The sequence below is a fragment of the Xenopus tropicalis genome, chromosome 10 (assembly GCF_000004195.4).
Source record: "Xenopus tropicalis strain Nigerian chromosome 10, UCB_Xtro_10.0, whole genome shotgun sequence".
NCBI classification, from domain to species: Eukaryota; Metazoa; Chordata; class Amphibia; order Anura; family Pipidae; genus Xenopus; species Xenopus tropicalis.
Window position 1 is genome coordinate 47,878,154 of NC_030686.2, and position 18,282 is coordinate 47,896,435.

At 48.4% G+C, this 18,282-nt stretch overlaps 2 protein-coding genes across 2 annotated transcripts; one reads left to right on the top strand and one right to left on the bottom strand.

Annotated features, from left to right (window-relative positions):
- The first annotated feature begins 4,265 nt into the window (after positions 1-4,265).
- LOC105945276 lies at positions 4,266-8,552 on the top strand. Its single transcript, XM_012952874.3, has 2 exons — positions 4,266-5,008; positions 6,771-8,552. Exon 1 carries the CDS (start codon positions 4,435-4,437, stop codon positions 4,990-4,992), a length of 558 nt encoding a protein of 185 aa, XP_012808328.1. The 5' UTR covers positions 4,266-4,434; the 3' UTR covers positions 4,993-5,008; positions 6,771-8,552.
- Positions 8,553-15,690: 7,138 nt separating this feature from the next.
- Positions 15,691-16,634, bottom strand: LOC101730948 (nanos homolog 1-like). The gene has a single exon (XM_004920920.4). It carries the CDS (start codon positions 16,610-16,612, stop codon positions 15,845-15,847), a length of 768 nt encoding a protein of 255 aa, XP_004920977.4. The 5' UTR covers positions 16,613-16,634; the 3' UTR covers positions 15,691-15,844.
- Positions 16,635-18,282: the final 1,648 nt, after the last annotated feature.

Sequence of the window (18,282 nt, forward strand, 5' to 3'; positions counted from 1 at the left end):
CCCCTGGGAGAAGGCTCTGCCAACATAGAGAATGGGAACCCATTAAGAAAAATTGCCCACAGCCATGCCCTAATGCCCTTGCAGCATTAAGCTGAAACCCCATCTGCCCAAACTCCACCCACTCCTCACTTTTAGACCTTTTCAGGCCCTCTCTGCCATGGGGCCCTGACTCTAGTACCCTCTTAGCCCCCGATTGTGTTCTGAATGTGGGATAGGGTGTAAAAAAAGGCAAGATATAGAGGTGGAGGTACCGTAACTGTGGCACAGTGTGTATAGTAAGGCAAGATAGTGCCAAGCGGAGGTACCGTAACTGTGGCACAGTGTGTATAGTAAGGCAAGATAGTGCCAAGTGGAGGTACCGTAACTGTGGCCCAGTGCGTATAGTAAGGCAAGATAGCGCCAAGTGGAGGTACCATAACTGTGGCCCAGTGTGTATAATAAGGCAAGATAGTGCCAAGCGGAGGTACCATAACTGTGGCGCAGTGTGTATAGTAAGGCAAGATAGTGCCAAGCGGAGGTACCGTAACTGTGGCACAGTGTGTATAGTAAGGCAAGATAGTGCCAAGCGGAGGTACTGTAACTGTGGCACAGTGTGTATAGTAAGGCAAGATAGTGCCAAGCGGAGGTACCATAACTGTGGCACAGTGTGTATAGTAAGGCAAGATAGCTCCAAGTGGAGGTACCATAACTGTGGCACAGTGTGTATAGTAAGGCAAGATAGTGCCAAGCGGAGGTACTGTAACTGTGGCACAGTGTGTATAGTAAGGCAAGATAGTGCCAAGTGGAGGTACCATAACTGTGGCACAGTGTGTATAGTAAGGCAAGATAGTGCCAAGTGGAGGTACCGTAACTGTGGCACAGTGTGTATAGTAAGGCAAGATAGTGCCAAGCGGAGGTACTGTAACTGTGGCACAGTGCGTATAGTAAGGCAAGATAGTGCCAAGCGGAGGTACCGTAACTGTGGCACAGCGTGTATAGTAAGGCAAGATAGTGCCAAGCGGAGGTACCGTAACTGTGGCACAGCGTGTATAGTAAGGCAAGATAGTGCCAAGCGGAGGTACCGTAACTGTGGCACAGTGTGTATAATAAGGCAAGATAGTGCCAAGCGGAGGTACCGTAACTGTGGCACAGCGTGTATAGTAAGGCAAGATAGTGCCAAGCGGAGGTACCGTAACTGTGGCACAGTGTGTATAGTAAGGCAAGATAGTGCCAAGCGGAGGTACTGTAACTGTGGCACAGTGTGTATAGTAAGGCAAGATAGTGCCAAGCGGAGGTACCGTAACTGTGGCACAGCGTGTATAGTAAGGCAAGATAGTGCCAAGCGGAGGTACTGTAACTGTGGCACAGCGTGTATAGTAAGGCACCCAGTAACTGGCAGTTTTATGGGATCCCAGTACCCCAGTAGTTACCCCACTGCAGATTTGCTTTGTCGATGTTGTTGTTAATTATGGGTATTGGGGAAGGGGAGCCCTAAATTCTGGCTCAGTCCCGAGGTGACTCCCCCCATTGTGAGTGCGCTGCTTCCTGCTGCCGCTACAATCTGATTACTGAGCAATCTGAGCCTCTCCCTTCCACTTAGAGTGGGAAACGTCTCGTGCCAAGTACATTAACCGGCTGAAAATCCATTGGGCACGCAGGCGGGACACTTACCTATTACACTGCCATCCAGCACTCATTGGCCTGCAGAGACTTCTCCAGCTGTTAACCCTCGCAGGGCTCAACACATTCAGCGCCATAGAGGGTAACTATGGGGTGTATTTTACGGAAACCTGGTATCCAGAAAGCAATGACACACAGCAAAGACAGGGCCCTATCTGAAAAGTAACTCTGATTGTAGAGAGTACTATTCTGAGACAATTTGCAATTGGTCTTCATTTATTATTACTTGTAGTCTTTTAGTTATTTTCAGTTCAGCAGCTCTCCAGTTTGGAGTTTCAGACGCTATTTGGTTGCTAGGGTCCATGTTACCTTAGCAACCAGGGAGTGGTTTGGATGAGACATTGATATATGAATATGAGAGGGACTGCATAGAAAGATAAGGAATAAAAAGTAACAATAATAATAAAACTGGAGCCTCACAGAGCAATAGGGTTTGGCTGCCGGGGTCAGTGACCCCCATTTGAAAGCTGCAAAGAGTTGCAAGAAGATGGCAAATCATTCAAAACCTATAACTAATAAATAATGAAGACCAATTGAAAAGTTGCTTAGAATTGGCCATTTTATAACATACTAAAAGTTAACAAAAAAAATGAAGACCAATTGCAAATTGTCCCAGAATATAGCTTTCTACGTCATACTGAATGTTATAGGGCTGAACGACCCCTTTGATCCATTTTTACTGCATGTAATGTTTGCCAATAGGCAGGAGGAGCGATATTAGTGATGCACCGGCCGCTTCCTGTAGATGAGTGTATCGATACCTAGTGCAACCAGTATTGTGTCAGACAGGGAAATTTCACGTCCCCGCCCCAGATGTGCTGTGCTTTTATCCACCAATTATAGATGGGGGGGTTTTCCCGACCCCCGGGTGAGGCCAGTGTCTTTCCCAAAAGAAGGAAGAAGTTGCCAATTGGGAACAATGGGTTTATATTTAGCAGCTAATATGCAGGGCACACCTAGATATATACAACTACTCAGCACAATTACACGGGGGGGGGGCATCTACCTGCTCTGCCACTTCTGCTGGGGCCCTCCCTCATCCTCACTGCTCGGCTGGCACAACTGGTTTTGCCCATAACACACACGGGGATGGCATAGGAGTCGCTATATGCAGCCTGTTAAAAATAGATTTAATTGTTTCCTATGGGGCAAGCCACACAGAATCCAAACTGTACGGCAGCATGAGTGTCCGTACAGGTAGATGTCGCTAAATGCAGCCTGTGTCGACTACGAAAAATAGATTTAGTTGTTTCCTATGGGGCAAGCCACACAGAATCCAAACCGTATAACAGCATGAGTGTCCGTACAGGTAGATGTTGCGGTACTATAACTCTCAGCCAGGCTGCTTGGGAAATGCACTTGGTTTCAAAAAGACAAATAGCTGTGATATCAAGGCATAAAGCGTAGGTGTTATTTGTCCTTTAAACTGGAGCGCGTGAGTCCACCCAGGTCCCATCTCTCGTAACCCCGCGGGCAGGAACAAAATTAAAATCGTTAATGAGCTGAATGAGTTAATGAGGCTTTTAAAAGTTTAATGATGTCGTTTACTCGGAGGTTATTACATGTCGTTGTATGTTTAACCCCAAGGGGGTCTGCAGGCTGCTTGGGGGGACCCCCCCCCCCCCAGCTAATTCAGAACTCCCTTTGTGGCCCCTGTGGAACATCAATCCGTACCAATAAAATCATAATAATAATACAGGTATCGGACCCCTTATCCGGAAACCCATTATCCAGAAAGTTCAGAATTACGGAAAGTCCATCTCCCATAGACTCCATTTTTATCAAATAATTCACATTTTTAAAAATGATTTCCATTTTCTCTGTAATAATAAAACAGTACCTGTACTTGATCCCAACTAAGATATAATTACCCCTTATTGGGGCAGAACAGCCCTATTGGGTTTATTTCATGGTTAAATGATTCCCTTTTCTCTGTAATAATAAAACAGTACCTGTACTTGATCCCAACTAAGATATAATTACCCCTTATTGGGGCAGAACAGCCCTATTGGGTTTATTTCATGGTTAAATGATTCCCTTTTCTCTGTAATAATAAAACAGTACCTGTACTTGATCCCAACTAAGATATAATTACCCCTTATTGGGGGCAGAACAGCCCTATTGGGTTTATTTAATGGTTAAATGATTCCCTTTTCTCTGTAATAATAAAACAGTACCTGTACTTGATCCCAACTAAGATATAATTACCCCTTATTGGGGCAGAACAGCCCTATTGGGTTTATTTAATGGTTAAATGATTCCCTTTTCTCTGTAATAATAAAACAGTACCTGTACTTGATCCCAACTAAGATATAATTACCCCTTATTGGGGCAGAACAGCCCTATTGGGTTTATTTAATGGTTAAATGATTCCCTTTTCTCTGTAATAATAAAACAGTACCTGTACTTGATCCCAACTAAGATATAATTACCCCTTATTGGGGCAGAACAGCCCTATTGGGTTAAATAATGATTTTAGCAGACTTTAGGTAGGAATCCGAATTATGGAAAGGTCCCAAGCGTTCTGGATAATGGGTCCCATACCTGTAATAAAATGAGGATTAGTTGGGGAGGTCGGTAGGGTTCAGCCCCTCCTCCTTGGAAGCCATAAGGGATAGTAAATAAATAATCTCGGGGAAAGAGAGAACATTCAGGTTGGGCAGGGTGGGCGGTGCCTTCCCAAATCATGCAGATGAGGGCCGGGGAAGGAAGCAGCACAAGAGGCAGATCTCCCAGGTGTGTGAGTGGGGCCGGTTGGCTACTAAGCCCACAGGTATGGCTCGCCCAAGGGCAGTGGGCCGCTGTCCCGTGCTGTTTATTTTGGCCTTCACCTTTGATGCCTCGGGCATCGGCTTGATCCTAGCGGGCATCTTTGCCAACCTGGAGAAGAACGGCAGGAGTTTTGGGGAGTTCCTTATCTACAGCGGGGGGATCCTGGTGTTCTTCAGCCTGCTGCTCTGGCTGGCCTGGTACTCCTTCAACCTGGAGGTGTCCATGGAGGAACTGATCCGGGACAGCCAGGACCCCCCCAGGAGAAACAACCTAGTCCAGCTGGCCAGGAAGGTCTCCGAGAGCATCTCCAAGAGGAGCAAGCGCAAAGTCTTATCTAGGGACCCTCAACTGGGGGCGCAACCCTGCACCCCCAACCAACTTGGAGATCATAACGGCTACCTGGCCCCCCCAGCCTTCATCAACAAAGGCTTCACGAATCAGCTGGATATACCCACCCCTATCCAAGAGGAGAAGCCCCTGGAACTAAGCTCCATCAGCAGCCCCTATGGCTACCCAGTGACTCGGACTACTCAGGTGATGGCTATGGACAGACTGGTGTAGGGAGCCCCGTGCTAAGGTAAGATATATAATATAGCCAGCCACTTATATAATCTTATGCTGGACTCTCCTGACGGCAGTGCTGCAAGTTACACAATGTTCTGCTGTTTTCCTAGTGTTGCTCAACTATAGCTCTCTGTGTCAGCAGTGGGTGGGGGTTGAAGTTCAGCAACACCTGGAGTCTTTAAAGGCTAAAGTCTAATATCTAGACAAGCGCTTATGTGATTGGACACCTGGATTTAGTGAAGAGCAGACATGTGATTGGACGCAGAGATTTCACAATAGTGTTTTCGGCACTGCCCCCAACTGAGAGTGTTAAGGAGCTGGGGGGGGGGGGGACTGATAAGGATCTAACAAAATCAGCAGCCATTCATCAGCCTGGGACACGTGCCTGTCTGACTTGGGGGGGAGAAGGGCTGCGTATAGTAACTGTACCTGTGCAATGTCCTGCTTATCCACTCATCTGCTAATAACCTATTCTAAGCACCTTTTCAGTTGGTCTTCATTATTTATCGTTTTTGAATTATTTTCCTTTCTCTTCTGCCTCTTCCCAGCTTTCAAATGGGGGTCACTGACCCCGGCAGCCAAACCCTATTGCTCTGTGAGGCTCCAGTTTTATTGTTATTGTTACTTTCTATTCCTTATCTTTCTATTCAGCCCCTCCCCTATTCATATACCAGTCTCTCATCCAAACCTCTCCCTGGTTGCTAAGGTAACTTGGACCCTAGCAACCAAATAGCTGCTGAAACTCCAAACTGCTGAACTGAAAATGAAATAACTAAAAAAAACTACAAATAATAAAAAATAAAGACCAATTGCAAATTGTCTCAGAATATAACTCTCTACATCCTACTAAAAGTTAATGCAAAGGTAAACAACCGCTTTAAGATTGTCTGCCCCCAATGCTTGGCCATAGCCCTACTGACTTAAGGTCCCCATGCGCGGGGCCGATTCTAGCTGCCGATATGGGTCCCTTAGACCAACTCTGCAGCTAATCGGCCCGTGTAGGGGCACTAACGACGGGCCTGCCCGACCGATATCCGGCCTGAAATTGGCCAGATATCGATCGGCCAGGTTAAAAAATCTAGTTGGATTGGTCCCCGAACCGACTTGGCCTATACCCATCATTATAATTCTATCGTTTGGCCTCGAGGTGTCATTCCATTGGCACTTAAAGGGGTAGTTCTCCTTTAAATTAACTTTTAATTTGATGTAGAGATTGATATTCTGAGACTATTTGCAATTGGTCTTAATTTTTTTTTTTATGGTTTTTCTGTTATTTAGCTTTTTGCTCGGCAGCTCTCCATTTGGTATTTTAGCAGCTATCTGGTTGCTAGGGTCCTTTTTACCATAGCAACCCGGCAGTGGTTTAAACTAAAGATGGGAATGCAAATAGAAAAGGGTAGTAATGTGTGGGTCAGCCCAATACCCGTGGGTCGGGCCAACCTTGGCACATCACTTGCGGGTCGCGGGCGGGTTTGGGTTGAGCTAGGGTTGCCACCTCTCCCAGTGTTTGTTGCTGGGCAGGGGGTGGGCAGTGACATCACGGGGCCGGGGAATAGGTGGGGCTGTGTTGTTACTGGGCGGGGCAATGATGCGGCGATTGGCCGATCCCTGTATCAATCTCAGCGAGTCCTGCAGTTTTGGGTCAAGTGGGGGTGTGTTTTTTCCCGGGGGTGAGTTTTTTTTTTTCCCTGGGGGGTGTTTTTCCCTGGGGGTGAGTTTTTGAATGAAAAATTTGCCAGATTTGTTTGACTTCAGTCTGTTTCTCCCCCCTGCAGATCAGAGGAGCCGGCATCCATGTTCTGATCCCATTCCAGGAATCTCGATGTTGATGGAGAGTGGATTGTGCGCTGAGACAGGGATCAGTTCTGCCCCCCCCATTCTGATTTCCAGTGCTGCCATACTGATCCCTAGGGGACACACTCAGTGCTGCCCACGTGCCACTCACGGGGAACTGTTTGTTCTACGGATTCCCTAACGGAGCCCTTTGATTGGCTTCGGTCACCCATGTTTTTTTTTTTGCACTTGCTGGTTTACTGCCCGGCTGCTCATGTCCCCCCCTTGCCTGGTGATCGAACCCTTCCCAGACTTGGTTTGGTTGGTCACACTGTGCCGATGATGGATAAACAATCGCACACGTGGAACTGAGGGGACCTGGAATTTTTATATTTGAGTCACATCATCTGGTTCTGGTTGGAATAAAAGGTGGTGTTTGTTATGGTGGACAGATGGGGCACTAAGTGTCATCCAAACGGAAGTGGGGTTACTGGCAGCCACCTCTAATAAGGATATGGCACATACACTGCTGAGCTGAACTCTGTACCCCTGTATTGCAGGCAGTTACTTGTACCCCTTTTTAAAGGGGTTGTTCACCTTTTGAGTTTTAGAATTATGTACAGAGTGATATTCTGAGACAATTTGCAATTGGTCTTCATTTTTTATTACTGGTAGTTTTTTTATTATTTTACTTTGTTCCGCAGCTCTGGAGTTTGGAATTTCGTCAGTTATCAGGTTGCTAGGGTCCAGTTTACCTTAGTAACCAGGAAGTGGTTTGAGAGAGAGACTGGTATATGAATAGGGGAGGGGCTGAATAGAAAGATAAGGTAATAAAAAGTAACAATAATAAAATAGTAGCCTCACAGAGCAATAGGTTTTTAGTTGCCGGGGTCAGTGACCCCAGCTTGAAAGAAGCAGAAGAAGGCAAATAATTCAAAAACGTATTAAAAAAAAAAAAAAATGAAGACCAATTGAAAAGTTGCTTAGAATGGGTCATTCTATAACCTATTAAAGGTAAACTACCCCTTTGAGATAGTTGGGAGTGGAGGTTGGGCCGGCTGCTCTTAAACAGGTGGGATTTTGAATATTTGCTAAATTACCATTTCATTCATGTTGTATATGGGTCAGGCAGCTGAGGATTCTGGGAGTTGAAGTGAATGAACAACTGATATATTATATATATTATAGTCCAGGTGTATATTAGTTGCCACGCACCCTAGGGCCCCCACCCTACATAATATACTGTATCCCTTTCCCTGAAGATTAAAATAATTGCCTAATCCAAGTGGAAGCTGCCATGTTGCTTACCTGCTGCCGTTCTCTGTAGCCTTCAGAACTGTTTCCCTGCCAAGGCAAGCAAGCGGAACCCAGAGAAGGAATCCCATTGGCACCGTACCCACTAAGGCAGCGGATGTGGGAGATGCCAGACTGCTCATAGCGCCGGCCAATCAGCAGGGGCCTGTAAGGTTTTGGAACAGGGATGTTTGTATGGTTCTGCTGTAGAGAATTCTGGGAGTTGTAGTTCATAAATGTTACAAAACATTGCTTCCCTCTGTACGGCTGCTACAGCTTTGCCTGTTGCTGAACTACAACTTTACTGCGGCACCGTGGGAGGCTGGGAGTTGTACAACAGGAAGCTCTTTATTCTTTCCACTATCTCTGTCCTTCTCGCCGTTGTGTTTGTCATTTACATTCATTTAATTGTTTATATAGGGTAAGTTCTATTTTTATAAAGCGTAATGGATGTCCCCGGCACAATAAACATTTTTTTTTGCTTATAAAAATGTTATTTCTTGAGGGTTATGTCTCCCATATCTCTGTCTCCCATATCTCTGTCTCCCATATCTCTGTCTCCCATATCTCTGTCTCCCATATCTCTGTCTCCCATATCTCTGTCTCCCATATCTCTGTCTCCCATATCTCTGTCTCCCATATCTCTGTCTCCCATATCTCTGTCCCATTCTGTCTCCCATATCTCTGTCTCCCATATCTCTGTCTCCATCCTGTCCCATATCTCTGTCTCCCATATCTCTGTCTCCCATACTCTGTCTCCCATATCTCTGTCTCCCATATCTCTGTCTCCATATCTCTGTCTCCCATATCTCTGTCTCCCATATCTCTGTCTCCCATATCTCTGTCTCCCATATCTCTGTCTCCCATATCTCTGTCTCCCATATCTCTGTCTCCCATATCTCTGTCTCCCATATCTCTGTCTCCCATATCTCTGTCTCCCATATCTCTGTCTCCCATATCTCTGTCTCCCATATCTCTGTCTCCCATATCTCTGTCTCCCATATCTCTGTCTCCCATATCTCTGTCTCCCATATCTCTGTCTCCCATATCTCTGTCTCCCATATCTCTGTCTCCCATATCTCTGTCTCCCATATCTCTGTCTCCCATATCTCTGTCTCCCATATCTCTGTCTCCCATATCTCTGTCTCCCATATCTCTGTCTCCCATATCTCTGTCTCCCATATCTCTGTCTCCCATATCTCTGTCTCCCATATCTCTGTCTCCCATATCTCTGTCTCCCATATCTCTGTCTCCCATATCTCTGTCTCCCATATCTCTGTCTCCCATATCTCTGTCTCCCATATCTCTGTCTCCCATATCTCTGTCTCCCATATCTCTGTCTCCCATATCTCTGTCTCCCATATCTCTGTCTCCCATATCTCTGTCTCCCATATCTCTGTCTCCCATATCTCTGTCTCCATATCTCTGTCTCCCATATCTCTGTCTCCCATATCTCTGTCTCCCATATCTCTGTCTCCCATATCTCTGTCTCCCATATCTCTGTCTCCCATATCTCTGTCTCCCATATCTCTGTCTCCCATATTCTCCCTGTCTCCCATATCTCTGTCTCCCATATCTCTGTCTCCCATATCTCTGTCTCCCATATCTCTGTCTCCCATATCTCTGTCTCCCATATCTCTGTCTCCCATATCTCTGTCTCCCATATCTCTGTCTCCCATATCTCTGTCTCCCATATCTCTGTCTCCCATATCTCTGTCTCCCATATCTCTGTCTCCCATATCTCTGTCTCCCATATCTCTGTCTCCCATATCTCTGTCTCCCATATCTCTGTCTCCCATATCTCTGTCTCCCATATCTCTGTCTCCCATAATCTCTGTCTCCATATCTCTGTCTCCCATATCTCTGTCTCCCATATCTCTGTCTCCCATATCTCTGTCTCCCATATCTCTGTCTCCCATATCTCTGTCTCCCATATCTCTGTCTCCCATATCTCTGTCTCCCATATCTCTGTCTCCATATCTCTGTCTCCCATATCTCTGTCTCCCATATCTCTGTCTCCCATATCTCTGTCTCCCATATCTCTGTCTCCCATATCTCTGTCCATCCCCATATCCCTCTGTCTCCCATATCTCTGTCTCCCATATCTCTGTCTCCCATATCTCTGTCTCCCATATCTCTGTCTCCCATATCTCTGTCTCCCATATCTCTGTCTCCCATATCTCTGTCTCCCATATCTCTGTCTCCCATATCTCTGTCTCCCATATCTCTGTCTCCCATATCTCTGTCTCCCATATCTCTGTCTCCCATATCTCTGTCTCCCATATCTCTGTCTCCCATATCTCTGTTCCATATCTCTGTCTCCCATATCTCTGTCTCCATATCTCTGTCTCCCATATCTCTGTCTCCCATATCTCTGTCTCCCATATCTCTGTCTCCCATATCTCTGTCTCCCATATCTCTGTCTCCCATATCTCTGTCTCCCATATCTCTGTCTCCCATATCTCTGTCTCCCATATCTCTGTCTCCCATATCTCTGTCTCCCATATCTCTGTCTCCCATATCTCTGTCTCCCATATCTCTGTCTCCCATATCATCATCGGGAAAAAAGTGTCCAAAAATACTTTTTAATTCAGAAGAATGGTAGGGTGTGACCCCTAGTACGTAGCCTGTCCATTTGCCTGTGAGGCCACTATACCTACTGCCCTGGGAGGGACTGACTGTGTAACCCCGCCCCTCTCCCCCCTGCACAGGAAGTACCTCCCCCAGATACCCAGGGAACCCGCTGTACCTACTGCCCTGGGAGGGACTGACTGTGTAACCCCGCCCCTCTCCCCCCTGCACAGGAAGTACCTCCCCCAGATACCCAGGGAACCCCGCTGTACCTTACTGCCCTGGGAGGGACTGACTGTGTAACCCGCCCCTCTCCCCCCTGCACAGGAAGTACCTCCCCCAGATACCCAGGGAACCCGCTGTACCTACTGCCCTGGGAGGGACTGACTGTGTAACCCCGCCCCTCTCCCCCCTGCACAGGAAGTACCTCCCCCAGATACCCAGGGAACCCGCTGTACCTACTGCCCTGGGAGGGACTGACTGTGTACCCCGCCCCTCTCCCCCCTGCACAGGAAGTACCTCCCCCAGATACCCAGGGAACCCGCTGTACCTACTGCCTGGGAGGGACTGACTGTGTAACCCCGCCCCTCTCCCCCCTGCACAGGAAGTACCTCCCCCAGATACCCAGGGAACCCGCTGTACCTACTGCCCTGGGAGGGACTGACTGTGTAACCCCGCCCCTCTCCCCCCTGCACAGGAAGTACCTCCCCCAGATACCCAGGGAACCCGCTGTACCTACTGCCCTGGGAGGGACTGACTGTGTAACCCCGCCCCTCTCCCCCCCTGCACAGGAAGTACCTCCCCCAGATACCCAGGGAACCCGCTGTACCTACTGCCCTGGGAGGGACTGACTGTGTAACCCGCCCCTCTCCCCCCCTGCACAGGAAGTACCTCCCCCAGATACCCAGGAAACCGCTGTACCTACTGCCCTGGGAGGACTGACTGTGTACCCCGCCCCTCTCCCCCCTGCACAGGAAGTACCTCCCCCAGATACCCAGGGAACCCGCTGTACCTACTGCCCTGGGAGGACTGACTGTGTAACCCCGCCCCTCTCCCCCCTGCACAGGAAGTACCTCCCCCAGATACCCAGGGAACCCGCTGTTACCTACTGCCCTGGGAGGGACTGACTGTGTAACCCCGCCCCTCTCCCCCCTGCACAGGAAGTACCTCCCCCAGATACCCAGGGAACCCGCTGTACCTACTGCCCCTGGGGGGACTGACTGTGTACCCCGCCCCTCTCCCCCCTGCACAGGAATACTCCCCCAGATACCCAGGGAACCCGCTGTACCTACTGCCCTGGAGGGACTGACTGTGTAACCCCGCCCCTCTCCCCCCTGCACAGGAAGTACCTCCCCCAGATACCCAGGGAACCGCTGTACCTACTGCACTGACTGTGTAACCCCGCCCCTCTCCCCTGCACAGGAAGTACCTCCCCCAGATACCCAGGGAACCCGCTGTACCTACTGCCCTGGGAGGGACTGACTGTGTAACCCCGCCCCTCTCCCCCTGCACAGGATGCACCTCCCCCAGATACCCAGGGAACCCGCTGTACCTACTGCCCTGGGAGGGACTGACTGTGTAACCCCGCCCCTCTCCCCCTGCACAGGAAGTACCTACCCCAGATACCCAGGGAACCCACTGTACCTACTGCCCTGGTTATTGGCAAGGGGAGGCAGGTACCAAGGATTGCCAGCAGGTGGCGCACAGTTACAGGCTGCAGAAAGGTCAGCTAGGTCTTGTTAGTCCAACAACAGGATCTCTTAGCATGGATAGTGAAGCCTTTCTTGGCACACAGGGCCAACAGAAGGAATAGAGTTTGTGTGTGTGTATATACAGTATATATATAATCCTTGCTATGGAATCTGCTGCTGTTTCCCAGCATTCCCTAGTCCTATAGCCCGTATCCTGCTTTCTTGCCCCCCTTGTGCCCATGTCCCAGGTTCCCCCCCCCCCCCCCGCACACACAGACATTTTGAACTCTCCATTTAAGAACAATGCCCAATAAATCTTCTGTTATAGAAATAACTTGTGACTGATAAGAGCTCCTTTTAAATATTTCATGACACACTGACAGACAGCAGCGCACTCTCTTTGGCCCCACATCTTAAATAAACCGAGTGTCTCTGAAAGATTAATGAGTAGGTAGGGGAGGGGGGGATTAAATTACAGGCCAGGAATAAATACTCACATCTAAGGGCTTATTTGTTCAAAAAGCAGAAAATCGCCAACAACTGCACCAGGTGTCATAATGTGTGCCATATTGTGCCATAGTGTGTGCCATACTGTGCCATAGTGTGCGCCATACTGTGTGCCATATTGTGCCATAGTGTGTGCCATACTGTGCCATAGTGTGTGCCATATTGTGCCATAGTGTGTGCCATATTGTGCCATAGTGTCTTATTGTATGCCATAGTGTGTGCCATAGTGTGTGCCATAGTGTGTGCCATATTGTGCCATAGTGTCTTATTGTATGCCATAGTGTGTGCCATAGTGTGTGCCATAGTGTGTGCCATATTGTGCCATAGTGTCTTATTGTGTGCCATAGTGTGTGCCATAGTGTGTGCCATATTGTGCCATAGTGTCTTATTGTATGCCATAGTGTGTGCCATAGTGTGTGCCATACTGTCCATAGTGTGTGCCATAGTATGCCATAGTGTGTGCCATAGTGTGTGCCATACTGTCCATAGTGTGTGCCATAGTGTGCCTGATTCACTAAAGGGGCGATAAAACGTGCGCTATTTTTATTGTGCGCTAAATTTTTTACCGCGGCCTAATTTTGGCGATTTTTCGCACGATTCACTATAAGCATACTCGCGCTTTTTTTACGCGCGATATTGCATGCGTTATTTAACTCGTGAAGACTATTTCAATGCGGTATTTGCTGGTACATGTGCTAAATTACGCCCGCGAATAGTCACCGCATATGAATGGTAGCTTAGAAATAGTGTATAAAAATTGTTGCCGCATATAAATGGTGTATATAAATATTAGCCACATATAAATGGTATCATATAAATAGTAGCCACTAGTGATGAGCGAATGTGTTCTGGTTTCTTTAGTGAAAAATTAGCAAATCTTTTGAAAGATCCACGAAACTGCAAAAATGTTGTGCGGGCAAAAAAATTGTTGCTGTGACTATTATTTTTTGACGCTTGTATAAATTTTTGGATGTGCGGTGAATTTTTGCGTGGCAAATTTCATGCGTTTTGCGAAACGCATGAAAAAATCCGCCGCAAAAAAATTCAATGCACGTCCACAAATTCGCTGTGAATCCATGCCTGGCGAAATATTTCATCACTTGTAGCCAAATATAAATAGTCGCGCAAATGAACGCACGCCATGTTAGCCATACACGCCAATTACTGTATTAAAAGTGAACATTTCGCTGCAAACTGGCGGCTGCGTCACTCTAGGGGAAACACAGACTTGAATAAATAACACTGTAAGTCCATATTTTATTGCAAAAAATCATTTACTGTACTTTTGTATAATTTTTCGCCTGCCTGTAGTAGGTGTTAATTTTCGCATAGCCGAATGCGATATTTAGCTCGCAAAAGTTATAGTGAATCATGCGATCGTATTCTTTTCAGCACGGAAATTAACGCGAGAAATAACCCATGCAAAAATGGCGATTTTTTCGCATGCGATAATACTATGGTGAATCGCGCGCAAATTATTTTGCGTTTTTTAACGCAAAAAAGCGTGCGATAATTTTTATCGCCCTTTAGTGAATCAGGCCCAGTGTGTGCCATAGTGTGTGCCATAGTGTGTGCCATAGTGTGTGCCATACTGTGTGCCATAGTGTGTGCCATACTGTGCCATAGTGTGTGCCATACTGTGCCATAGTGTGCCATACTGTGCCATAGTGTGTGCCATACTGTGCCATAGTGTGTGCCATAGTGTGTGCCATAGTGTGTGCCATACTGTGCCATAGTGTGTGCCATACTGTGCCATAGTGTGTGCCATACTGTGCCATAGTGTGTGCCATACTGTGCCATAGTGTGTGCCATAGTGTGTGCCATACTGTGCCATAGTGTGTGCCATAGTGTGTGCCATACTGTGCCATAGTGTGTGCCATACTGTGCCATAGTGTGTGCCATACTGTGCCATAGTGTGTGCCATACTGTGCCATAGTGTGTGCCATACTGTGCCATAGTGTGTGCCATACTGTGCCATAGTGTGTGCCATAGTGTGTGCCATACTGTGCCATAGTGTGTGCCATATTGTGCCATGGGCAAGTTTATGTATGTAGCAGCTTGTGCCTCTTGGCTACAGAATAGAAGCGCAAGGCAACTTATCCCGGGCCAACGTGTGTAGCTTGTACCTGCCTAGCCAACATAAATGAGCCCTGGAATAAATGATAATAAAGCCTGGGCACAGAGGGGCCATTAGATTGCATCTATATATTTGTGGGACAAGTAATGAACCTTCTATGTGCCCATGGGGGGTCACCCCCTCAGCACCCCCCCGTCCTTGGATTCTACAAATGTCTGGGAGTTTCTAACTTTCTTTTCTCTCACTAAAGTACCCCCGCCTAGGGCCAGCACCCTCATGCATATTCCCATATAGGGTTGCCATTGGCCAGTAAATCACCAGGCAGGGCTGGCTGTAATGCCCTATAAATCCCTCTCTTCCCTGACCCTTCCCACTGCTGATCTGCCTTTATAACCATGGGTCACCCTCTCCTCTGCCTATAACCCCGCCCACTTCCTGACCCCATTCACCTTTTCTTTGTCCAGCTCACCTATTTCCCACCCCTTTTGTCATAGCCCCACCCAAATTGGTTCCGAGCTGCTGTTCAGGGTCTGCAGCACCCATATGATACCCACCGAAATGAAATGGGTTTGGCCGTTCAGTTCACTGAAATGCACCCTGGGTAGACATGCCAAGCTAAATGCCAGCCCACAGTTGTATGTAGTTAGTAATACTGTACCTGTGAGTACGGGCACATCCCAGCTGTCGCCCCATTAGCGCCATGGCTGTAAGTACCAGTGCGTACCATCATACAAATGAACCTTTAATGGAAAGAAAACCAGTGGAATAGAACATTCCCCCAATCTGTGTAACTCAGTGGGCAACCAGGGCCACCGCCAGTCCAACCAGCCAACACTCCCTTATAGGATAACGGTCTCTCAACTAACGAACTGGCTTGTGGTTAATTGGCATCAGAAGAACACTGGGTACAACGTTACCCTCTAACGGCTCCCTTGAATTACTGCCTCAGCAGGCGACCGGAGGAGTTGCGGCCGCTCTTGCTGTACAGGCAGCTTTTGTTATCATTGAAGGGGCAATACCTGAGAGTGTGGGAGAGGTCCCCCGTCGCCCCGCACAAGGGGCAGGTGTATTTCCAAAGGACGGGGCAGATGACTGAGCCGCGGGAATCCCTCAAGGTGTGGGTGGTGTATACTCTCCCGGACTCGCCATTGTGCTTACAGAAGTGGCAGAAGCTCTCAGTTGCCCCTTGTTCCTCTGGGCAAACCCTGCTCTGCACGTCGGAGTCTCTTCCCTTTCCATGTGGATTGGCATTGGCACAAAGGGCAACGGGTGAGGTCTTATTTGCCCTCTGCTGAAGATGGAGGCCGGTCGCACAAGCAGGACGCTTAGTAAGTTTTCTAGCCCATTGGGCTTCAGGGAGGCAATTCCCCATCTCTGCTGCCATCATCTGCACGGTGTTGCCCTCCTCAACCGCCATGTACGTCGCCGGAACGGCAAATGGTTTGGGGGCGTAATTGCCCTTCCCACTGAGAAAACTGGCATCCTCCTCCGCTGGGGGGTAAAGTCCAGGAACATAAAGGTGCTTTCTGGCTAGAATAGGCCGTGGGGCGGCATTTCCAATCTGACCCGGCACCTCCTTGGCTCCAGAGTAGAATGCAGGAACATAGACAGGTTTTGGTGGTTGCTGGGCGCAACTTCTCTCCCTTGCCATCTTCGGGACCAGCAGAGCCAGCGCAAAGTAGTCCTTCCAGCGGTCAAACTCCATGGTGCTGCCGTAGGAATGAGTTCCCTTGCAACTTCCTGCCTGCTGCCTTCCAGTATGGGTGCAACTGCCTTATGATAGGTGCCTGCCCCTCCTGATCCTTATCCCTCCCTGACCTTTATGAGATGTACATTTGCATGACCCGGACTGGCCAATGAGATTTCCTCCAAGGCAAAGACATTTATTTAGGAACTGTCCTTTCCTGGCAGTGATGGGGTTACAAACATTTGTATCAATTTGAGACTTACAACTCTGTCTGTGGTGCCACAGGCCTGAGACTGTCTGCGAGAGCATTTAACCCTTTAGTTACCTGTAGGAGAGGTGTTTACACTGCTAGGTAGAATGGGCAGAGGCAGGTACAGGCAGAGATTAAATACAGATCCTGGCATATTGGGCACAGAGAGGGACAAACAGATTGCCAGCTAGGGCCTGGTATAGGGCAACAAAGCTCTTAACCCTCTCTATACAAAGCCCTGCAGACAATAATATTAGTAAGAGTAAGCAATCTCTTTACAGGGAAATATGTACCCCCTACTGTAAATGATAAGGATATTAGCAGTCACTGAGGGGTTCTGTGCCCCCCATATAAAGGCACAAGGCTGCAGGCTGAGTTATACAGGGAACTCTGAGTATCACTCATGTATTATAAGGGATAATGTACCCCCTACTGTAAATGATAAGGATATTAGCAGTCACTGAGGGGTTCTGTGCCCATATAAAGGCACAAGGCTGCAGGCTAAGTTGTATCAGGGATACCTGCTATCCCACAGCCCCAGTCCCTTCCCAGAAGCTATTATCCCCCCACTGCTACTATAGGCACCATCTCTCCCTACTATACCTGCTATCCCACAGCCCCAGTCCCTTCCCAGAGGCTATTATCCCCCACTGCTACTATAGGCACCATCTCTCCCTACTATACCTGTTATCCCACAGCCCCAGTCCCTTCCCAGAGGCTATTATCACCCCACTGCTACTCATAGGCACCATCTCTCCCTACAATATACCTGGCAAATCCCACAGCCCCAGTCCCTTCCCCGAGGCTATTATCCCCCCACTGCTACTATAGGCACCATCTCTCCCTACTATACCTGCTATCCCACAGCCCCAGTCCCTTCCCAGAGGCTATTATCCCCCCACTGCTACTATAGGCACATCTCTCCCCTCTATACCGTTATCCCACAGCCCAGTCCCTTCCCAGAGGCTATTATCCCCCACTGCTACTATAGGCACCATCTCTCCCTACTATACCTGCTATCCCACAGCCCCAGTCCCTTCCCAGAGGCTATTATCCCCCACTGCTACTATAGGCACCATCTCTCCCTACTATACCTGGCTATCCCACAGCCCCAGTCCCTTCCCAGAGGCTATTATCCCCCCACTGCTACTATAGGCACCATCTCTCCTACTATACCTGCTATCCCACAGCCCCAGTCCCTTCCCAGAGGCTATTATCCCCCACTGCTACTATAGGCACCATCTCTCCCTACTATACCTGCTATCCCACAGCCCCAGTCCCTTCCCAGAGGCTATTATCCCCCCACTGCTACTATAGGCACCATCTCTCCCTACTATACCTGCTATCCCACAGCCCCAGTCCCTTCCCAGAGGCTATTATCCCCCCACTGCTACTATAGGCACCATCTCTCCCTACTATACCTGCTATCCCACAGCCC

What these genes read in the sequence shown, in the direction of transcription:
- LOC105945276 (XM_012952874.3), top strand. Translation starts at nt 4,435, where the DNA reads ATGGCTCGCCCAAGGGCAGTGGGCCGCTGTCCCGTGCTGTTTATTTTG.
- LOC101730948 (XM_004920920.4), bottom strand. Translation starts at nt 16,612, where the DNA reads ATGGAGTTTGACCGCTGGAAGGACTACTTTGCGCTGGCTCTGCTGGTC.